We start from the raw sequence: 24672 nt of genomic DNA, 5'->3' as shown, positions 1-24672 counted from the left end.
TTATAAAAGAATGCATCGAACTGCATCGTACGGTCAGCAGCAGCACATCCAACCAAACCCCTCTTCCGATTTTCGAAGGGGTTCCAAAATGGGCCGTCTCTTCCAAACTGCTTGTAAATCCACCCAACAGGGTAAGACATTCATGCAATTTATTATGCACAGCTAAATTTAATTGTTTCTGTTTGCCTGCCTATCGATCAAGGAGGCGGTGTACGGGTCCGTTGTTCAGTGGCCACGCAACGTGCATATTAACAGTATCGCGTGAAGCACATTCAACCATGGACCATGAGCGATTGGCGCAGACAAAAGGAAAGGACAAACCTTTCCACCTGTTTCGGTGCGATAAACCGCCCTGTAGCTCTTTAGAATGTGCGTGGCACTCTCGCCCTATCTCGATGTTGCTGTGAGTTTCCTGCTATAAACGCACTAGCTGACAGCAGCCTCACGGGCTTAATTATAATTATTGTTTTTTTTTTAATGTTTGACTTCATTGCTTTTAGAATTCATGTTATTCTTTTCATTGCTTCGTATGTTTTTAACATTTCATTAGTCTAGTTTTTTCATCTCATTGCGTCCTTTATGAATTATATTGTAGATGCATTTACTTTTCCTTACGAATAATTGTTTTTACATTAATGATTTGTGCTTTTTTTCACTTTTACTTCTTTTTCGCACAGTTACACTTTTGTTTTTCTGTTTCTTTGTTTTTTTTTGCGATAAGAAATATATCTTATCTTATTAAGCGTGTTTTGCATTTTACTTAATTTTTTATATATTAAAGAATTTTGAATTAATTTTGTTTTTTGGAGCTGTTCTGCTTTGTTGACTAGTAGTTTGTGTTGTTGCATTCACTTTTTGTCCTTTTATTATTCCTTTCAATATCTTATGTCTCTTGAAGTAAATTTTTGATACATTTGCTGTTCTTTGTGAGTTTTTGTTTTAATTTTTACTTTTTGTGTTTTTCTGCTTTGTTTACTTATATTTTTTATCGATCTTTTCAATATTAGATGTCTTATTAAATTATTTTACATTCTATTTAGCGCGTTAAGTAAATTTGTTTCGCTCTAATTTGTTTTGTTTTAATATTGCCTTTTCGCACATTTTTGCTTCCTTTACTCCTGCTTTGTGTTGTTACACTTTCTTTATTCTGTTCTTTCATTTCGTTTCTTTTCGATCAAGCAGTATATTTTACACTCAAATCGTAAAACAGCTCCCATCAGTTACTAATTTCAATCCGCTAGCATTGCGCAACATCTCGCGCCGTCCAATTAAAAGTTACACACTTCAAAACGCAAAACAAACAATGTCATTTCGCATGCACCAGCACTCCGACCGTTATTAATTAAGAAGCAAAAACCCGAACCGTGAGCTGTAATGCGAAACACTAAAATGCGGCAAACCGGCCTGCTGCATGCTTCGCACACACGTTGCACCCGTGTCGCCTTGCCTTTGCGATCGTTGGGTGCTTATTTTTGCGGAAAACGGCATTTATCGATCCGATCCGCCACAGTCTCACAGCCAGCGAGCAACAGCCGGAAGTCGGAAGCTTGACGTTCGTGTGGCACTGCATCGCTTGCAAGCGAAAAGGTGGGGGGGGTTTGTGCCGGAATGAGCAGAGAAGCGCAAGAAATTGGTTCCGTGCAGCTGGATGCCAAAACGGTAATGATGTCTGCAGGTCGCGTGTGGAGAGGAAAAAAAAAGGGTCAAAATAAAGGGCGAACGCTGCAAACTGCAGCATTGGGAGAGTGTGAGCGCACACACGCGTTTGCGCACGGGCACCGTTGCAGTCCGCGTCGGTGGGAAGAAAAGGATTACGCAATGAAATGTCAAGTTCAATGATCGTCCAAGCGTGGCTTGGCGTAGGTCTGGCGCGATTCGCTCTGCGAACCACTTGCATTCCCGAGTGGCGCAAGTTTGTATGCGCTAAGGGTTTGGCACGCATGGACGCATGCTGGAATGCTGATCGTTTGGATGAAAGTGAAAAAGTGTTGAGGGTTCGCCGAGCCGAGGGTGAGCCACCGCTATGCAGGAAGTGAACACTGAAAAAACCCCGTCCCGATCCGGCCAGTTGTGAACGTGCGCCGTTGGTAAACGGCTAGCCGGGTTAGTGTAGGAGGTCAGTTTAGTTGTTCGTTTGTGGCAGGTGACAAGATTGACATGGAAAATTAATGCACGTTGACAGCATTCGGGTATCGCATCGCAATGAAGTGCCAGCGAAAGGGAGCGACATAATTTATGTTGGTCAGGTCGAAACAAACCCCGGGAAAGCAAGTATCACCCCGCGTGCGTATGTTGTGTGGGAACGTGCTCAATTTTGCTAAAACCTGTAGCATTCGTGTGCAGTTGTGCAGTTGATTTGCACATTTTCTGCACGTGCATAAAGTAATAATCACGAAATTATCAATCCCATAACGAATTAATACGCTGCAAACTTGTAAAGTGGGGGAGCATGTGTACGGCAGATAATGGTTTGATTTATTTGAAAATAATTGGTAATTATCATACCGTGGTGACTTTCAGGCTTGAAGTTTCTAAAGGGTAACATAATGTTGATCTCCTCCCCAAAATAACTGCATCTTAACAACAACAAACTAATAATCTGTAAACAAACTCTCAAAAGCTCTTCAAATTACTACACCAAAATTAAGGCCAATCTGGCCTGGATATCAGAGGAGCTAAGGAATGACCAAATTGTGTCATCGATAGCGAGCCGCTTTGTTTGCAGCTATCGCATCCGGCTTTGCATTCGTAATCTGCCAATTTTATGCTACGGGGCATACCGTGCAGGTTACCATCGAAGCCGATCCAAATTGGAGCGGAAAACCGATCAGCCCTCAGGGATGGATTTGCTCTCGAATGGGTTACACCGCATAGGAGCACCGTTTTTTTCGTTTGTTTTTGGCAGTGGTGACTTTGGTTAATTTTATTACAGCCTTTCATAATTCCTTCTCACCCTAGCACACGGGCTGCACTGTCAGCATTTAATCCTGTCCGCCATTGCATAATCCGCGCAGGAAACGCGTTTCTCCCATTTCGCTGCTGTCGCGTGGATGCAGCGCACGGTGACTTTCATTTCATTCGGGTTTCTAGTGCACTGTTTGTATTGCAGCACTTCTTGCGCTTGTTTGTCTCGCGCATCTAAACAAATAGATGAAGGCACTTTTAAGAGATTTATTATTTTTTCACATTAGACATAATTCTTTTTATGGGAAAATAATTCATATGAACGTTTTTGTTTTTGACTGTACGACTCGTAGAGGTTTGATCAGTTGGATAATTATTTTTAACTTATTTTTAAATCAAGCTATTAGAATTCTCTTAAAACAATATGAACATGAAATTTAATGTTTAAATAAATAAGTTGTAAAAGTTATATAAAAAAAATTGATTTGAAAAACAACAATTACTAACGTTTTCTATCACATTTACCCATCGTGAGCTTAAACCGGTCATTCATTACCCTTCAAAAGGAATGAACTATGCGGAAAGCTTTCCGAAGCTCTTATCCCTTGCATGAAAGCTCATGCTTTGGGGTATACGGTTGAAGTGTAGCAAAAAGTTTTGCGGGTTTCCCAAGCACTAACACCACAGTTGCAAAAGGGCAGCCAGAGTGCTGGACAAGCGCTGAATTAACGCTGCATTAGCGGTGCACTAGCTCTTAAATAGCGCTGTGAAAGAAAACAGTTAAAATAGCTCAAATTCTTTCCGTAGAATCTATACTCCGTAGGCGAAAGATTGTTGGTCTGAAACAAGTTTCCGTTCGGATTTTTTAATTTCACAATTCAAAACACGTTTTGCGACGATGGAAGCTGGGACTTCTTGATCGGCACAACAACCTAATGAGGCCTGGTTTTCTTTGATTTTCATACTCACAGGAGCCTCCTCTTAGGCATGATCATTGTTCAAAACTAATGAAATCTCTTAGTCGCATTTGAGGGGGAAAATGTCAAGAAGAAAATATGCTCCCGTTTGTCCTGTACGAAAGAATAATGGAGGAGCTGCTCTAATGACGAGATCTACGAGTTGGACGATGAGCTCTCTGCAGCTAAAGATATGCAATGTAAGCATAATTTTATATCATAACTCATCTGACAACAGGTTGAAGTTACGCAGTTATTCAATACGAGTGTATTATAGTATGATCCCATGAAATAAATCAACAAATAAAGGATAAAAATATTAAAATATTTTGCTACGTTTGCTAGCTCTCGAACGTTATTGCATACATTGCATAGCTTCAGGCGCACACGCTAACGGACCACCCTGTGAGCGAAGTTAAGTTACGTCTAACGTTTATTTAGATGATTCTCCTGATTAATAGTTTCCTTCACACTGAAAATGAATCATCATGAAAGCACACACTTTTGTGGTGCTTTCGTGATGCTATCGCTCCTTTGCATCGGATAATCTACAGCTCAGTTTGATCCCCAAACTGGAACAACCGAATCCATCTACGGATGATTTGCTCTAGTTAATAAACCTTCCGGCCAGTGCTGACCATAACTAATTAATGAATGCAAATGTACCGCGATAAGGCTAAACGGAACCGACACACTGCACTATCCACGATGCAGACGATTAACTTGTAACGTTCGCACGGTAAAGCATACATAAATGGGAGAAGAAAAAAAACGATACACCTAACAACAATCCACAGCCGGTATGTTCCGGTAGTAAAATGAACATTCGTGTAAAGTGCATCCATAGCGCTGGCAACAGTGAAAATAAACCGATACACATCGCAAAGGCAAATCGTGGAAAAACAAACCATCGCACCGGGAATATTAATCACGTGCCACAAAAGCGCCTGCTGCAATGTCCAGAAAGGAAGAAAGCGTAGTAAACGGTCGGTGCACATGCTGTTAGAGCGCAGCCTAAATGCGAAACTCTAACAACAAGCGCTAAACCGAATGCATAAACTAACAGCCTGGACACACAGCCGCAACCACGATCATGCCACGGTTTTGTTATCGTATGTGTAGTTAAGCGAGTTTTCAAACACAGCAAGGTGCAACGATTCGCTTTCGACGGGAAATTTTTGGACCAGCCCGTTTGATGAGTTTTCCCCCTGTTTTTTGGTGGTGTCACTTGACCACAGGCGTTAATTGTGCTGATCGTAGGTCAGTGGCGACGCGTGTTTAACGGAAGATAACAACGCAGGGCTGTTTCACTTTCAAGCTGCGAGCAGGCGAAGATCAAGAGGTCAGGTTTTGTTGTTTGGAAATGAGAGAAAAGCATCAAGGAATTCAAGTTCACCACCATGCTCACCAGCCACTCCGTCGGTCCGGTTGGCTGTCATATCACACGCTCCACCATCTGGAACGCCTTTTTGAACATTCCCCCATGTTAACCTTACGGCACTAATTACATGCTTTCACTTACATCGCAGCCAAAACCCACCGCTGCGAAGATTAACATATCAATTCGGAGATAGGGCCAGTCTGTGTCGATCAAATATATCGTACTTTTATTTATCTACCGACTAACTACTATAATGAGATACAGAGTATAACTGCTACATGCCCATGAGATTCGTCATGGCGAAGGGAAATAACTTAAGAAACTGTAATAAATTAATTCACTATTCTACGTAAAAGATGAAATCATAACGAGGATAAAAACAGTGCACGGAATGAAGCGTCTTTGCAAGTCTTTTGAATGGAGTTGTGTCACCATGTTCGTCGAACCACGTCTGTAAATACTTTCATTTCATCGTACTCCCTTACGACTAAAACCCAGCGCCATACTGACTACACGAAACAGCTAGCACGAAGACGGTTTGCCGCTAAACTTACCGTCTACGCCCTGCTCTTCGCGGAGGAGGGCCTTTTCTTTGGATATTCTACGGGAACATGTTGAGTGGCCTTCAACCCTTGACCAACGGTGGCGGTGGTCGCAGGTTTGTATCGATCTTGACCGCCTTCGAGGGTCCGACGGTTGGCTTGGCGGTGGTCGGTTTCCAATCGCTGGTGGCCGCTTTTTTGCTCATGATCGGGTTCTGTTTCAGCAAGCCCTGGAACAGCTGCCCGTTCGGGTTGAGGTACAGCTCCGGGTTGAATTCTCGGTTCGGGCGTATGAACTGCTGCTGGTGCTGCTGTTGATGCTGCTGGGCAAAGTGTTGCTGTTGTTGCTGTAGCTGCTGTTGCTGCTGCTGCTGTTGCTGCAGCTGCTGCTGGAACTGTTGCTGCACCTGCTGATGATGGTGGTGATTCTGTACGGCCATCGGCCGGCTATTTCCAACAATGACATTCTGATTCGGAATACCATTGCCGTGGTTCAGGTTGTTATTTCCATTGCCGTGGTTAAAATGGTTACCGCTCATCTGATTCGGTGCCCTGGGTGATTCTGCCCAGGCAGCATAGTTCATCGATCCGCTAGCCGCAGCATCACCGACATTTGTGGCCTTCGGTTTGACATTCTTCGGGAACTTGATCTTGAAGTTGCTCGCGTCGAAGTTGGCGTTGTACTTGTAGTTGTTCACCTCCGATGGAGGGTGCTGGTAGGTTGGTATGTGCGATGAGAACACCTGCGTGGGACTAGCCATCGTTGGCAGTGACATCCAGTTGGAACCCTTCAGTTTTAGGGTCGGTTCTTTGTGCGTATGTGGTTGCTGCTGCTGCTGTTCGGCTTGTGCCTGTGCGAGTCCTCCCAGCATGTACCTGTAATGCAACAAACAACAAATACAAACCCGTGTGTAAAGATTAAATCGGTCTTGCACTTCTGCAAAGGCTATCTTACCTCAGAGTATTTATATCTATGTTGTAGGGATTCGTAATCGGGATCCCATTGATGATCTGGATCGGTGCGTCCAGTGCCTCGGGTGCAATCTTATTGTCGTCCTCACTGGCATGAATGCCCTTGCCATGTCCCATACCACCATTACCGAAGCTTATCGAAGCACCCACGTTCGCGGATCCTGCCTTAATCGAACCATAGTTGTTGGCCGTGTGGTCCAGGTAGGATCCCTTCAAATTCGTCCGCAAGCCTTGCAGACTTGCTCCTTCTTTGGCGTTTAGCATCGTGTTGATGTCGTGATGAGATTGCTGATTGAAATGCAACTTAGTTTTGGGAGATGCTCCACCATTGGTACCGTCATAGCCCTTCGAGGATGGACCGTGATCTAGCGTGGAACCATGCAGGTACGATTGTCCGACATCGATTGCGGAGAGGTCCGGCTTTACCAGCTGTTTGTTCCCCTTTACGGTAAGGTCCACGTTGCTGCTGAGCGTGTCCTGCATGCTCTCGATGGCTACCTTCAGCGGTTTACCAGCCGTGTACGTGTTCTTGCCAAGCTTCACGTTCTGCGACGATGCCGTCGGTTTGTACGTCGACGAACTCGGCACAGACTTCATCGGTTTGTAATGGCTTGGGTTGGGAGGCACATTGGTGCGCACCGCCCCATTGAGCTGGAACTTTGGCTTGGGCCCTCCGTTCAGCAGTGCTGACAGATCGATCTCTTCGAACGCTTTATGTGTGTCGTCTGAGTCACGGGAGGCAATCTGTGGTAGACGGCCTTCCTCCTGCAGCTGGCGCATATACCGCAGCACCGCATTCTGGACGTGGCGCATGTACTCCTGCTTGGTGATTTCCAGCGGCCGGGTGTGTTTCGAATCCGGATCAACAACCTTCAGCGTTGTTTCACTACCAGCTGCCATACTGTCGCGCAACGGTCTCTGGTACGACGGATGCGCAATGTTGGGCCGATAATTGAACTTGCCATAGTTCGGATTCACGTAGTGATGCTGTATATCGTCATCCGAATCCTCGATTGTCTCCTCGTGGTGGTAGTTGTAATGCTCGTGTGTTACCTCGGGTTCTTCCGACTCCTTCTCGCTGTAGTGGTAGTGAATTTCTTGCTTCGGCACTACCGGCGTCGGTGGTGGCTGAGGAACGTGCTGTCGCGTGGGTTTCTTCTCCTTATCCTCGATGTGGTACAGCACGAAGTACTGATGTTTCTTCGACGGCTCGGCACTCATATCCATATCTTGAGCCGGAGGTCCTTGCGGCTCCCGCACGGGTACGGGTCTTGGGGCAAGGTTTAGCATCATACCCGGTCCAGGCATTCGTCCACCCATTCCCTGACCTGGCATAAACACAGCGTTCTTCTTTGATGCCTTCGTTGGATCCTCCTCCAGATCGATCGCCTCGTTGGTGTAGTAGAATTCATCGTCCCCGCCGGGGAGTTCACTCTTCTTGTCCATCTGCGGCTGTACACCAATCATTGGTTCGAAACCACCCTCCAGGTGATCATCGGACGATCGATGCGTGGACTTGTAGATCGTCACCGTCTTAATCGGTTTGTGAGGAACTTTGGGAAACACGAGTGGCTTCAGCTTTTTCTTATCCCGCACGATGTACTCAATTGGCTCGTGGAATTTGGAGGTTGACTTCGGTGTGTCCTTCATGAGTGCCTTAAGTGTAGCGTCGGTTGCTGATCCCAGATAGAACTCTCCGTCCGCCACCGTGTGCAAACTGTCCCAGTTGTACTTCATCGCAAAGTCTTCTGCCAACTTGGTGGAATAGTTGCTGCTCAGGAAGGACGCATCGTCCGATGTAATGCGGAACTCTTGTGGTATTTTGGACGGATCGTCCCCAAGCTTGATCTCGGTTCCGTTGGAAAGCACATAGTACGTGGTCACCTCAGGATCGGTATAGTAGTCCGTCTTGGTAGCGTCGCTCGGCGATACCTTCAGCCCAATCGAGGTGGTAAGGTTCTGGATTGGTTTGCCCGAAGGTACGCCATAGTTCGCTTCCGTCGTGGACGGCTTCATGAAGATCGTGGTGCTGAGCGTTTTGAACGGTTGTTCTGACGGGTGGATGGTAGAGTATGCCTTCGGTTCCTGGAACTTTGAGAACGATTTGGGAGTTTCCTTCATGTGCGGGAACTCGTACAATGTGTCAGACGATGGTGCGGACGATGGACTTGCTCCACTGTACTTGGTGTATGAGGTTGGAGACGCGGAGAACATCTGTGGGTAATCTTGCGAAACACCTGCACTGAACGATTCCGGAGTAGACGAGGGAACGTAGCTGGAGAATGATTCCGATGCGGCGGTATGTCCCTGCTTAAAGCTGTACGGCGTACCGGATTCCGATTGTACCTCACCAGGCATCTTGGCCGGGATGTACTTCGGGAAGCTAGCCGGCGAGGAAGAAATCTTTTGGAATCCATGGCCTGCGCTGGACAATTCCGGTGTGGGACTGGGACGGTATTTGTAAGGATCGTACGAAGGTTTCTCGCGCTGCGAGCTTGTGGACTGCAGTGTGGGATAACTAGTCACCTTCGAGTAGCTGGGCGCTGGTGAAGGCTTCGGCAAGTCGGCATACTTATGCTTGGCCGGTCGCGCCGTGGCCAACTTCAAAAAGTCCGGTGACACATCCGACAGATGCTTGTCCGAGGGTTCGTAGTGTTTCGAGCCGTGATACGTTACGGTGGCCGTTTCCGGTTGCTTCTTCGGCGGATCTACGTGATGCGATTTGGGCGGATGGTAAATGTACGTTTCCTTCAACTGCACGGCAGGGTTAGTGTCCCGTTCGAAGCTTATCGTCGATGGTTTGAATGTGTCGACATGGTGCGACTTGAGAGGTTTGTAACGATACGGTTCCTCGGAAGGCACAGGTTCCGGTTCCATCTGAACTTGCGTGATAGTTTCAATGGGTCGGTAGCTTTTGGGCGGATAGTATTGCGGTTCTTCGGCTGGTAGAGGTTTTTCCTTCTTCGCAGGCCGTGGAGTTTCGTAACCATGGTGATGGTGGTGATGGTGTTGGTGTTCCTGCTCAACCTGTTGGTGGTATTGATGCTGTTGCTGTTGATGCTGTTGCTGCTGTAACTGCTGCTGCTGCTGTTGTTTCAGGAAGTTCTCCTCAACTTCCTTCTCGTACTGCACGTGCGGATGTGAAACTTCCGACACGTAATGCTTCTTCTCCTGGTGATACTTCGGCGTATGCTCTTCCGCTTCTACCTCGAACCCTTTTGTTGGACGATATCGGCCCAGTTCTACCGGAGCTGGTGGTGGTTTTGGTTTGGGAGTCTTCCCCAGGTACTCCCGATGTTCATCTTCCCGCGGATGCTTCGGATGCTTTGCGTGATACGACTCGGGCGCAGGTCTCACTTTATGGACAGTTAGAATGGAACTGCTGCTCTGGGTGTCCGCGTTCGGTGTGAACTTGTGAAATTCCTGGTAGCTGCTGCCGGATTCGTGATGCGTGGCGTAGCTACTACCGAAGGATGACTCGTCCGGCCGGACAGCCTGCACATAAACGCTGGAAGCCGATGTGTCCTGCTGCTTGATGGGTGCAACCTTACCAGATGCTGGCAGGTGAACCGTTTTCGATACCGTTTCCTGCTTTGGTGGTGATTTCATTTCCTTTGGCCGGTATCCCATCGTGGGCATCGGTTCTGGCTGCTCATGCTCTATTGCCACGTACGGTGTAACGGTGTGCACCAACATTGGTTTGGTGGTTTTCGGCTTAATGTGCTTTGGCCGATACGTGGGCGCTGCTGAGGGTACGGATGGTGGAGCCATAGTGGTCGATGGTTTCGTCGGAACAGGTTTGCTATGGTAGATCACGTGCGGTTCTGGTGCTTCCCGCTCCGGTGCCTTGCTCGGCCCAAAATGATCGTACTTGACCGTGGTGAACTCGACGAACGAGCTGGCCGGCATCGGTGTAGTACCCTTCGGACCGTTCTGCATGTACTGCTTCCGCAGTCGCAGTGCCTCGTGGACAAAGTCCTGCGGAGTTTGTTCCTCCGTTGGGCCACGGTCGGATACGCGGTCGGTAGCTCTGTCATCGTGGATGATTACTTCGTCTTCCGGCGAGATGTTGATCACGTACTGGGATTCCTTACCATTTTCTGCCGGACGAGATGCGGTTATCGACAGACGCTCTACGTTATTGGAGGTGATTTTGGAGAACTCATCTACTCACCAGTAGTTTTGGCGATAATGCGATTCGATGTCCAGGGTGAAATCGCAGAAGCAGATGCTATTTGATCAACATAGTAAACCTGTTCTGACCGGTCGTCCTCGTGTCGTCGGGTTTTCTTCTTGTGCTTTCCGCTTTCACCGCTGGCCGCGCATATTAGCACCTTCGGGATGTGATTCCACGATTTCGCAAGGATTCCGTCCACAAGCCAAATTACATCACATCACCAACACAATGTCAACGATTGAAATTGGAAAAAAAAGAAAAAGAAATGACAAACAACGTATTAGTTAATTAAGCTTAGTAACAATGATTATGCTGAACTACAACATTTTCTATTAAAACACGTTTTTTATTGTTCACGTGCTGTATATTGTTTATAGTGCATCATGTTTCACTTATTATCACGACATTAGTTCACATCTATCGTAGTTCATCCACTTTACACTTCACTTTAAGCCTTATTTCTATAATCCCATGTGTTTATCTTCACTTCGCTTCACTGGCTTCTTCATGCAAATCCAACGTTCCTTTCGAAAGTTCACCATCATCCCCATCCATTGTTTGCACTGATAACTTACGGCAAGGCTTATCAACAGCAGTGCACGTGCGTGGATCCTCATCGTGACGCGCCACGGTTGCCTGGTTGATACTGACTGTGCGCCAACCGTGGCCGCGCGCGTTTTATATAAACTCTTCGAAATCCGTTGCGCCCAACCCATAGGATTCGCGTTTTTCAAAAATCGGCTACCAACCCAAAAGGCCACTGCCATAGCGTTCGTCTTCCCTGCCGTCTACCGACACTCTCGCTCACTCGCACACGCGGTGCACAATTTACCGGGAAAATCAGTGAAAAAGAAATCGGCCCCTTACACATCGGCGCAAACTTTAACGCCAGACTGCGCCCGAGAAGAAAAGTCTTTGGCATCTCGGGCGTTTGTTAGCACCCCATTTACCGACCGCCTCCTCCACCGAGCGGCTGCTCTGCATAGTCTTACAAACTAATCCGCTTGCGTTTATTTTTCCGCTGCCTTTAACACCACCCACCCACGGCAGGGATTTTCCTTTCAGATGGAAAACCTTCAGTAGGTGCTTTTTTTTCTCCCCGTCTTCTTTCTTTCTATGCACATCACACGGCAGACGGACGTTGGCGTCGGTCAGGATTAACAATCTTGGGGCATGCGACTCAGACGGGTGTGTTTTGTTGTGTGTGAGTTTCGATGTGTGGATAAAGATTTATCGCCCATGCAATAGGGCAATGCTACCGGTGCTCGTTGGTCGTGTGTTTTGAGGTTGTTGAATCGTTTTTTGCCCCCAACGCGAATAAGGCACTCATTCCACGCCCCCGCAATGTCCTGCAAGGGGTGGACGCTACCCGTTTGTTTTGCAAAGGGCTTAATTTAGATGAGCTAATGATGGCATTAGGCTGACTGGATAGTAAGTCATTGTAACAGGCAGGTTATAAGAAAAAATTACAAAAAAAAATATTCGTATGGACACAATCGTTTGTGACAAAGGGTTCAGGTTGTAATGATGAACTGGGCTTGCTTGCCTGTATTCGTTAATGGTCAGAACAGAAGGACAGTACAGTTTTATAATACCAGTACTCTATCTAACGTTATCACATGGACCAGTTATCATTTCATTTTATATTACGCAGAATATTACATTGGACCTTTACTAGTACATCCTATACATAAGAATATTACAAAAATACTGCCATGTTAATGATACACTACAGATGAATAATGATAAACTACTTATGCTATGTATATTGCATACCTTTAGGCTCAATAGCTATTGGCATTCAGCGCAATAGTAGTACATAATCAAATTTATAATCTAATCATTACAGCCGAATAATATTCATAAACTCACATCGGATGACGATGTTTTCAAATTAAACCAGATGTTTTTATCTGAAATAGAATACTTTCGGTTATCGCTACGTGAAAACGTACAATATTTATTCAGCCCTATGTTATTACAAATCTGTACCAGCTAATTCACTTAGATACAGCTCATAAATTACGCAATTGCCCATTCCCAATCCCTCGACGTTCAATCGATGTGCCTGTTCCGAACCGGTACACAACATAGTTGAAGCACTATTATCGACGCGGCCATCTATCTCTTGATTAGCGCGGCACCTAATGATCGTGCAGTGTGCCGCCAATAGGCTGCCTTGGTCCATCTCGGAACCAATCGTTCGGAAATAGAAGCAACACGTTGCAAAATCATATCAATGAGCGGAGGAGCCTCACTGAAGCCCTTCCTTTAAGGGATGATGTTGAGGCTTTATGCGAACAGTCGATTTTACTTTTATGCAGCACGTATACGATCGCTTTGAAGCGAGAGTTTGAAGCGATTGGTCTATTAAATGTAAAACTCCACTGACAAAGAAAGTGCATTGGCATTAGTCGCGTGCCACTAAGTGTTGGTAGCATGTAGGCTTGCATGCGTTTATACACTCTTGCAAATGACGCAAATTAAATATTTTAAAGTGCTAAATGTATCAGCGTCCTGCCAGCAAAGGGTTCCTTGTGGTGCTTTCCTTTTTCCTTTTTCTTCATTTTAAATAAGCCCTCTTATTTATCCAATCATAAGCATCATTCGGTGTTGATTAAGCTATTTATTTATTTATTTTTTTTTATGAAGAATACCTTTGTCATATTGCTTATAATTGAAGAAAACATTATTAACAATTCCCATTGGAAGGGCACCCTAACCCAGGTGTGTTCAATGGAATTGTTAACGTTATGATCCAAATATTGTTTCAAACAGAGCTTGTACTTGTACCAATAAAACACACATGTTCAATAAATAATTTGTTGCAGCAATAAAATAAACAAATGGTTTGCGATTAAATATCTATTTGCAACAATATTATTAATCCATCTATTATTAACTCATTTTCTAATGCAGCAATAAATATATTCATCAAACAACTTCGTTTGCGAACAAAAAAATAAAAATGGCAAACGATAAATAATTAAATCATGTTCGTTCGGTGTAATGAGCTAATGGGTTGCGGCGTTAAAAAATAACTCCTTGTGTTCAGCTGGCGTTTGCGAACAAGCACCAGCAGATGCTACCCTTAGCCGGCATTTTAGTTTGCACTCCTTTTTCCAACATGCTTCAACTTCATTTTGCTTCATCGCGGCGACCGCCGTGGACAGCCGCGCAAGGTTAGTGAACGTGTTGGTTTCGATTTTTAGCAAACCATTCGCACCAGGTATGGTGTTTCACTTTCACGTGGAAAATGGCTGGACTTTGCGTGGTGCAGAAAAAAAGAATTTCAGTATTTTTAATGGAACGCATTTCGTTTGTCCAGCGGATTATGGTACCGGTGTGCGTGTTTGGATAAAGTGTTGCATTTACTCGCAACTTAATTGATGGCCAGAAAGGAAACAGTTTGGCGGAGCTTTTCAAACATAAGAAAAACATGAAAAACTGATAATCCCATAAGCGTTTCATTTGTTTCGAAGGCGCATGCTTCGGATAATTTTCGGATTACGCCTGAAAGTAGGCAATACATACCATTTATTACCATCCGATGGTTGAAACTGTTTCTAGTCAACTAAAGACTTACGCCCGTCTAAAATAGCACAAATAGACGCACAATTATCGGAACCATGGTAGTGTAAACTATGAAAAGAGATTTAAACTACAAAAGTAACGATAATAACACTCTTATTCTGGAAGGAATGGATTTTATAAATGATTTTCAACAAAAAATCAGGATAAAAGCAGCTGTGAATATGTGTGATATACAGAACAATAGCTCCAAACTGCTCTATTTAATAGCATTAATATCTGTTGCCATAACAGTAACCAAAACCTTTATATCTTACAGCAAAACAAATTTTATGTACTACTTTAGATGTCTATAAATTTATTTAATAACTGGTATGTTTGATCATTTACATTTCAATAGTTACACATTTCTGTTTTCTCATCCAATGCTCCAACACTGCTGTTTCGGGTCCACGTGATCTACTCGCCCCGATGATTTGCAGCATATATTACGCATAAACGCAGCTTACTGCTTTACGCATCCGTTCGTGGCGTAACCGGGTAACTATGTCATGCTAATTGCATGACTTTAGGCGCCTTTCTCAACCATCTCCATCGAGCGCTTGCTAAACGATCTACTGGTAACGAGTAATAATTTAAACATAAAAACAATAGTCCTTGGAATACTCCTGAACGGAAAGCGGCAAAGCGAGAGGCCAGAAAAGCGTTCCACCACATCAGCAGGACATTGCGACGGGAACGGGGAATTCACTAGAACTTCACTAATTCGGCTAACAACCTAACAGCTATACACGACCTAGGCGACCATCCGCGGACTCGGACTAGTGGGATTTGCGGTGACGGTCATCATGCCGGCATCATCCGCCGGCGTAGTGCGGCTCTTCTTCTTCATGCGTTGCACCATCTTGTTCACCTTCCGGAACTCCTCCTCGGTGTACGGTGCGGGAGCAGCGACTGCATCCCGCTTGCTGGAAGCTTTTCCGCTACTGCTAGATCCACTAGCTCTCGAACGACTGCCACCGGCCGCCATGCGAGAACCGCGCGACCCCGATCCGTGATGGCCGGAGCTGTGTGCGTGATAGTTGTACAGGCGCTTGGGTTTCTGTGTGATCGCCACCACCTGCTCGGTGTTGTAGTGCGGCGATGCCGTTTCACTCCGATCCGTCGTTACCTGGGGCCCGGCCGATTCAACAAACGACTTGTCCTCGAAGTAGGAAGCCTGCGATGGATACACCTCCTGCAGGATGTACTGTTGCTGCTGGTGATGTTGTTGATGATGGGCGACTTCCTGTTGCTGCTGATGGTGATAGTGATCGTGCTGTAAGGCTTCTTGCTGCAGTTCCGTCTTTAGCGAGGGACTCTTGTAGATGACGCGCGTATGTTTGTGGCTCGGATAGTTCTCGACCAGCTTCGGCTCGGGCAGGTACTCTTCTTCCTGTTGCTGCTGTGGCCGATGGTGATGGTGGTACTCGGCAAAGTTTGGATACTTCTGGGCAGGTTGATGGTGATGGTGGTGGTGCTGCTGCTGCTGCTGCTGATAATGATCTTCGTGGTGAGCCATTTCGGGCAGTGGAGTGACGAAGTTGACCGATGGCTTCTCGTAGACGTATTGCGTTTCGTGATCGTCCCCATGCGCGGTGGGCTGCTGTGCAACGTACTGGTACTGGATCTGCTGATGCTCGGGGGCGTGCGCTTCTTCGTGAACTTGAGCGTGCTGCTGATGCTCTGGATGGTACGTCTGGTAGTGATAGGCTGGCTCAGGTTGCGCCGTACTGTGGAACGTTACGTGCGTCGGAGTGACGGTCGTTTTGCGGTGCTTCGTTGGGCGTGGAGATGGAGCCTTCGGAGCACCATAGTACTGCTCCGGCAACGGTACGTAAGTGTTTTGGTTAGTGCGAATCATTGGAACGTATGCTATTTCCGTTGGGTACACCGGATCCGGTTGACTGTATTTCGTTTTTGTGTGATGTTCATGGTGCTGCTGTATCTCCTGCTGTTGGGGCTGCTGATGATGGGCGTGTACCTCCTGCTCCTGTACGTAGTGCTGTTGATGCTGAAGCGCCTGCTGCTGTTGATGGTGGTGATGCTGTTGATACTGCTGTTGCTGTTGATATTCGTGTTCCTCCAGTTCTTTGTACAACTGAGCAGCACGTATCTCGAGATACTGCTGCAGCAGGGCCTGCAAATGCGCGGCATACTTGGAAGGACCGGGGATTTTAAGCACAATTACAGGCGTATCGTCCTCCTGGTGAAACAGCTGCTTCGGTTGCTGCGCTGACTGGTGCTGGTGGTGGTAGTACTGTTGCTGTTCCTGCGAGTATTGCTGCGTCGGGTAAACCTGATACACTTCCTCGATCGGTTTCAGCTCGTAGCTGTGCGATGGCGTTATTTCAATATCCGTCACCGTTTCGTGGGTACTGTGCGTCGATCGGACCGGCGGAATGTCGTGCTGCGAGTATGGGTAGATCATGTATTTCGGCTTGGAAAAATGATACCCCGTATCGGCCTGATTGCTGTAGTGACCGTATCTAGAAAAACAAAGCGCATACATTAGTGAAGCTCTTCTTTAGGAAGAATTCAGGACTGTTTATAAATCCCATCAGACATCTACCCCAGATCACCCTCAATCGTGCGCTTGATGTTCTTGCCGTCCGTGGCATTGCTGCGTTCCACCTTGATGCGGATCTTGTTGCCGTGCTCGCGGAACTGGCGGTCCAGCTCCTTGATGAAGTCTACATCGGCTGGTGGCAGGGCGGTGAACTCCTCGAGGATGGATTTGGGCGTTTTGGTCGGCTTTAGCGAGTGGGCTTTCTTGGTGGGCCTTTTCTCGAGTTTCTTCTCACCGGAAGCGAGTGCCACTGACACTAGAAGCAACTAAGAGCAACGAGGAGAAAGAAAAGAAAAGATTCATTAGCCTTCAGTTGGAGCGCTAAGGGTTAACTGATGATTTCGGATTGTATAAAAACTCAACATTAAAGCTCAGTTTAACCCCATTGTTAAGTAAATTAACATCTTTGTCGCCACAACGACTTCAAGCAGGCTAAGCCTAGACCTGCCATTTATGATTTTCTTTGACTTTATTAACCCGTAGCGTAGATATTCTCATGTACAAAGCGGTGTTTTCTTTGTCTATTTTATAACATTTATTTTTATAAAATAGAATATAATTTATCATTCAATCTCCAATTAAAACAATCAGTTAAAAATAGATCTCCTTTAATTAACCTCTAAATGAAACAACATTTTTGCTTCCTAACTATTTAGGATAATCTGAACGTACTTTTAAGTACACCATTTACAAATTTTTATCCTTACAGCGTGTCGGTCAACTCTCAAAACATCACTTCAGGGAACTACCATATTCATTCACTTTCACACCCATTTCACTACTAGGCACGTGATCGTGCACTGAAAGCGGCGTGCGTTTACTCGAAACGCATAAAACGAGCTGTTAAATTGCTTTACCAACCAGCATGGAAACAAAATTACTTCCTACGTGATAAAAAAAAAATCGAACAGCAGATGGCTCGCAAAAGTGCAATCCACCAAAGTCCACCCGCAACCGATTATGTTACTGTGCGTAACGACCATAGTCTACGTGCTGTAAGTAAACCATTTTCGGGTGTTATACCAACACGAAACCACCACTCTCTTGGTACGGCCATTTCGTCCACCAAACTATATCCTTCCCATTTCTACCGTGCACCGGTTCCGCACGAAGCGGCGTGCGTGATCTGCTAGCGTACCTAGCCGCAATGCCGTGAGCAATACAAATCCGCCAACTAGAGCAATTATCGAATTCACCGAAACGAGCTTTTAATCGTTGCGCTCCGGTTTCAGCTGCAAAACCGCGTGTGTGTGTGTACACACGTGATCGTGATTATGCGAATTTTTGCATTCGGTGATGTTGTTTTAGCTCGGAGACCGTTTGTATCGAGATCGGATCAAAACCGGGATCGGTAGCCAAACGCCTTTAATAAAAAAAAGAGAGATGGTGTACCGCACGCGTCTAGTCTACATTATGTAAATAAGCTCTAATGTTACCGAGCCGTACATAGCAGTGGGGAGCATCGACACTGAACGTGCTATTGATGGGTGATTACTTAATAGAAACCAATCAAGAAGGGCATCGTGGATAAGCCGCTCCTGGGCTGGTTAGCAGCTTGCCGCAGAACAACTTTCATCTCATGCTGGAAGGCGTAGAAATTGAAACTTTTCTTAAACCAGTACTTTCTAGGGGTGGGTCCGTTAACACGCCTTTACATTGATGTTCCTCCGCACAAGTACAGTGTTCCAGCCTTTTTCCAGCTTTTAATCCATTCTACCGACCGACCGCACGCCAACCGATTGTGTAATCCGAACCTACAACTGGCACAGAACTGGCCGGTTAATGGGTGGTGAAATTTTCAGGAGGCGTGAAAATTTCACCCCCACAGCACAGTTGGCAAGACCTGTTTCGGGAGTTTCGAGGAGACCTTCGGTACGTTAGGTCACAATGGAGCACACCGGACCGGGACCGAAAAGTCGCAGTAAAAAGTTGCCCAACAGGAAGTGGATCGCGTACGATTGCGGCGTGCTCGGCCGGGCCTGTGTCGAAGCCGGTTTTTCCACCACAACCCAAGCTGTGTGGAACCGTATTAGAGACATTTCTAAAATTATGTTTTCTGTTTTTTTTTTGCGTTCAATAAACGTGCACGGTATCGGAACGGGAAGATGAAAGTTGTCCAATTGACGATTGGCGCATCTTCTGTGGAGTATTTGTCGTTTGGGTTTTATTTTTCCTCTCCTCTAGTTCCGCGTGGAACGTTTGGGGAAATATTTATATTCTCCCCTCTTTCAACTTTTCATCTTGCCTGTGTTGCACAACCACGTACAACTTGTTTACTGTTTGCTGTTCGAAGTTGTTTCGCACATCGTACACATCGGACAGGTCATCAGGCGAGGATCATCTTTTCGCGTCTCGTTTTGCAACACGCGTTCGATAGATTGTGGCTGTCCGTTGGAAGCTCTTGTATGAGGGGCAATTGGTTTTTTTCTACGCGACCTACCCACGATCAGTCTTGTGCCATAATTTCGCTAACATTAATTGAGTCATGCGGTATGCAGTGAGTCCAGCAGATCGGTCAAGAATTTTTTATATTTAATGCCAAATCGGCACATAACCGAAGGACTTTCGGCGAACGAGCTACAATTAAGGACAAGGTCATCACCGAACTTCAAGGTACGGCGAAACAAGTTACACCAGCGGCCAATGAGTTGTAATTAAAGCACTGGACACGAAGAAAGCAACAGGTGGAAGAGACAAGAGATATGCGATCATCTAATTAGTCGTCAAATGGCATGGGTACACTCGTTTACGTTAGCTGTTCGTCGCCTAAAAGGTAGTAACGAGCAATCAACCGGCACGTATGCGTTTTTCATTCGGTTTGAACGTAAATGTCATTTATCATATCTGCCTTATAAGTTAAGTTGTCATTTTTAATGAGCACGCGATCAGGTACTAAGCAGAGTAAATAAGGACGTCTTTAATAATGAATATTTTAGTTTCATTATTAAGTGTGAAAAATTTATTTAATTTTTCAGTTTGTTTGCTTTACTTGTTTTCTTTATGTTATTTGTTTTGTTTATTTTATTAATTTTGTTTGTGTTTTGTTTGTTTTATTAATTTTGTTTGTTTTATTTATTTTGTTTGTTTTGTTTACTTCTTGTTTATTGAGGACATATCGACATAAAGGAAAGTAAATGTCAAGAATTGAGCATTTTTAACGCTAATTTCATAAAAATATATATTCCTACACATGTTTTACGATTATTTTTTTTCATTTCATATTTTTTATATTTTCCATATGTATCGCACACACCTTTAATAATATCACAAAAATGAAAATGTTTCTTATACATTCATTCTCCATCACACAAAAACGAACAAATCACAAAAAAGAAGCAACCGAACGCATTTCGATTGTACGTGGTAGGTTCGTAAGAGTTAAGAAATGTAATTGATCGTCTAATTAGCCCTACTCGCTCACCCGCACCCACCGATCTGTGGGTAAAAGGAACCACCGTAAAAACTACCGAAAAGGCAACCCAGCTGAAACGTCTTCCAGCAAACACGCATCGCGGCAAAGCATTCGTCTAGCAAAAAGTCTTCCGCCTGCGCGAAAGTGATCCGATATGAATGACTCGCCACAGTGAACGAGTGACTGACTGACCCCGGCGAAATTACGCAGCCACCCGGGTGCAACCAGCTCGCACAAAACATTTCACAAGCGGCGGCAAACTCCAGGCCGGGTACGGGCCATCAGATTCGCGCTTACGGCTGTTCGCGATTTAATTGTTTCTTTCGTACACGTTTCATGCTCTCTCTCTCTCTCTCTTCCCCCCTCTTTGTCTCTTTCATCTATATAAAGCTAACAAAATATCGAAAAGAAAAACATCTTCAAAAACACACAAGTACGCACTCGGACTCGTAGTGAAAAGAAAATGAAACAACAACGGCAAACAAAGAAAAAAATCCAAACAAATATGAAATAAGAAACATCACGGAACGGTCTCAGAAAAGCTGTCATTTGCGGTCGGTGCGTGGAGTCTTTTTTTTTTTCTACCGTGCGGTTCGTATTTGTGTATCTATTTTTTATTTTTATTAGCGCTGCTCGGCGGGGTCTTAAATGATCTGACGGTTGCGTGTACTTTTTTGGGCAGTTAAAGCATGGCCTAAAGCATTCATTCTCCACCACCCTCCCACCCGGGGTACAACGCGGTGCGGTTGCGCATCAGCTGCCGGTGGCGGTGTGCAAATGGTACAAAGAGTACCACCCGCGGCGACCAGGTCAAAACCAGCAAGATGAAGCAAACTGCCCCCATGAAGATAATGAAAATCAACCAGTATGCAAAGCGACGAAACACCTGGCTGGGAATGCAAATGGTGTATTGTAAAATTTTCTTTTGCAGCACGAAAAATTATATATAAATAAAAAAAGGAACGCGAAAAAAGTACATTTGCGAAAGGAAATTCCGTGAAAATGGTGGCACTGGATGGAATCATTGCACATTTTGCTAATGTAGACTCCTTTGCAATTCCTAATTGGGACAGCAGTATTGAAAGAAGAGTAATTAATTATAATTGTCACATAATTTTATAATAATATGTTACCAGCAGCAAATAGTTTGTTGTCAATACTTCATTACATTTTGATATATTTTACGTTTACATTCAAATGTTTTACATTCAAATCCCCACTGACAAATGAAAAGGACATTGGGGAATCAATTTGCATACTTTTCGGCGCACACAGAACATAATTTTGACGTAAGGAGAAGTAACATTTAGTATAATTTGCCTGTAACTAAATACAAAAATTGCATCAGTGCGTTAAAAATCAAGCAACGATCGCATAAAAACAAAGCAGAATAAACATAAACAAAAAGAAATAAATATTATTCCAAATGTCTCTCCCAACTCCAACTCCACATTTCTCCTGCGATTAATGGTATTACGTTATTCCATACATTAACCACCTCCCAACGCTCTCCATCACCTCTACAACTCTGCTCCCTTTGACTTCAGCTTAAATGTAATGCAAAACGCTAATGATTTGCATCATTAGCAAACAAAACGGCAAACAGTACTTGGCCAACTAACTCGCTACAGGAAGCACATCCTCACTGTGCCAGATGGTTTTGTCCCGACCGAAACCGGTAATCGATTCGATTAGAAACACGGCAGAAGATCGCCACAGCCGCTTCCGACACACTTGTTCCCCTTTTTAAGATGCAAAAGAGAAAAGCACGACCATCCATCTAACTACCCTCTCCCCTGCAATCGAACCGATAGGATCGCGTATTGTTGCGCGAAGCTGATTGCAATTACGCAACCGAACCCGACACCCGGTGGGCGCAAGTGTGATGCGCACAATGTTGCTCCATGCCGAATGTTGCCACTGACGGTGCAGACGGTGTTTCCGTTATGCATATAAACCACCTGATCCTCCGGGTGTGCCACCATGAGATGGTTGCTTTTTATCATTTAAATATCTTTTCCAAAAGAAAGCCCACAAATGGGAACCGATCCGCACCGATAACGGGTGATGCTCATGAATGCGCAGAAACGTTTCGTGACGCGTTCGCGATCGATCCTCGACAAAAGAAAAACCCGTCCAATTGGCGGCAGCCGTGCGCAACGACAACGGCAATCAAATGCACACTTCAAATTCGTCAATGACGGACAATGGATGTCAGCAGCGAGGAAAAGAATAACGTTAAGTGTCTTTTTTTCTTTTTCGGGCGCTCTATTATTCAACCTTCTATTGTGCTTTATTCAAATGCGATCGGATGATCTTAATGCGCCAACACAATTGTATCCTGCGGTGTGATAAAGCTCGTGGAATAATGCTCTTGCCATCGATGGATAAAGTATTTTGCTTATGTAATTTTCAACGGGACAATTCATGTCTTTTTAGTTAACATGAACGTTTCGTTTAGTTGAACATTTTTTTGTATTACCTTAAACAATCTTATGAGTAAGGCTTTAGGCTATTTATATAAATCAGGAAAGTTTATTAAGTTTAACAGCCGGGAAATATAAAATTAAAACTTTACTAAGGCCATCCTAATAGGCCTTAGTAAAGTTTTAATTTTATATTTCCCGGCTGTTAAACTTAATAAATTTTTCTGATTTATATAAATAGTTTAATAAACAGTCTCAACTGTTATAATCAATTTTTAACATTGAGTGCTTAACGAAGGTCATTGTCATCTCAATGCTACCAACTGCACGGGGATATTTCTTGTCAGAATAAAACAAGAACCGTGTTTGGAATGGTAAATTGTGGAATAAAATTAAAAATTCCACACCTCACTAATTGCTTATTGTGTTGCTTAATACCGTTCTTTATCGTTGTTCCCACACCTTTACAGTCTAGCCTGTCACCCTGACGTACTGGCAAATTTGCGAATAGACAACAAAGAAATTATTTCTTGTGCAACAACAGACCGTTTTAAAGCAAATACATTCAAAATTCTCATCGTAGTATGCCTCTTTATATTTACACCACTCATCGCCAGCACGGTTAAGAATTTAACACCTAAACATTTCGGTAAATATAATTCAAAACAGTTTCAAGCTCGAACCCTGAACTCGTACCTCAAGGTGACAATGATCGCACGGAAATGGAAAATTCATTAATACCCTATTCTGGTGAAGAAATTACCGGCAATGCTAATAACCTGCGTTGGCAACACAAATGGAGGCAATATCAAACGATCACTCTTTGATCAATTGAGAATCCATTAGAAACGTTTAATTTAAAACATCCGTTGGGAATGGGGGCTCTAAAGTGAAAAATTGACAGCTCAGCCAAAGATTCTACGTGCGGTTTTTGGATCCAAGAAACGGAGTAGAGTTCTTAAACGAAAAAAAAAACATCGCGTACACTGAACGAAGATAGGAAATATCTTAGTATACAAAACAAATATAGCAAATAGCGCTGTTTATCTTATGCTATTGAGCGTAATCAGGCAGTATAATAAATAACTTCTACCTACCACGATTTGCCACCTCATGTTGCACGGCTTGTTCGTATCACGTTCGTTTAGAATTCGTCACAACTTTCCCTTCTTTCCACGGCACATACAGCGAACGTGTTCTAACTCCACTGGCCCGCCGTGCGTTCGTTCCCGCTTGTTTCCGTTCTGCACCGTACGCGCCGGAACTGCACAGTGACCGTACTAATGGCGCCTTGAACACCTCACCGGTAGGTACGTCTTGGTACGCAATATTATAAGCATGCAACACCAAGCTTTACACGTTTTCCGGCACTTGTAACGTTTTATTTACTATTTTCTTTACTTCCTCTCGTCACGGGGCCGTACTGCGCGAAAGGTAAACACCGCCGCAATGAACTGTTTCGCACTGTTTAGTACACGTCTTTCGTTGGAGTTTTCGAATCACCGTGGCAACAGCATAACCTCTGTTTTCTTTTAAAACGTTATCAAAATCCACATTTTTGCACACTTGGGAAAAGAAAACGGCTCGACGAGCGCACTTCTGAATCCCGACCACCCAAAATCAAACACACACGCACGCACTCGAGTGATCGGCAGTTCTGTTGCAGATGCCGGAGAGCAGACGATGCGCACGCACTTACGCTTCGACCGCTCGGTTGTGTCTAAACGAATTGCGCGCCGTTTGGCACGGTTTTCATAGCGTTC

At 44.8% G+C, this 24672-nt stretch overlaps 2 protein-coding genes across 2 annotated transcripts; both read right to left on the bottom strand.

Annotated features, from left to right (window-relative positions):
• Positions 1-5866: 5866 nt before the first annotated feature.
• LOC128708931 (uncharacterized) lies at positions 5867-11650 on the bottom strand. Its single transcript, XM_053803912.1, has 4 exons — positions 11508-11650; positions 10930-11089; positions 6739-10855; positions 5867-6659 (listed from the first exon to the last, which is right to left on the bottom strand). The coding sequence occupies exons 1-4, from the start codon at positions 11646-11648 to the stop codon at positions 5867-5869; spliced, it is 5211 nt and encodes a 1736-aa protein (XP_053659887.1). The 5' UTR covers positions 11649-11650.
• A 3609-nt stretch (positions 11651-15259) lies between these two features.
• LOC128708196 (GATA zinc finger domain-containing protein 10-like) lies at positions 15260-24024 on the bottom strand. Its single transcript, XM_053803156.1, has 3 exons — positions 24007-24024; positions 17075-17337; positions 15260-16991 (listed from the first exon to the last, which is right to left on the bottom strand). The coding sequence occupies exons 1-3, from the start codon at positions 24022-24024 to the stop codon at positions 15260-15262; spliced, it is 2013 nt and encodes a 670-aa protein (XP_053659131.1).
• Positions 24025-24672: the final 648 nt, after the last annotated feature.

The sequence above is a fragment of the Anopheles marshallii genome, chromosome 2, assembly GCF_943734725.1.
Source record: "Anopheles marshallii chromosome 2, idAnoMarsDA_429_01, whole genome shotgun sequence".
In the NCBI taxonomy this organism is placed as follows: Eukaryota; Metazoa; Arthropoda; class Insecta; order Diptera; family Culicidae; genus Anopheles; species Anopheles marshallii.
The sequence above is the reverse complement of the archived record's forward strand: the minus strand, read 5'-3'. Positions and strand labels throughout refer to the sequence as shown.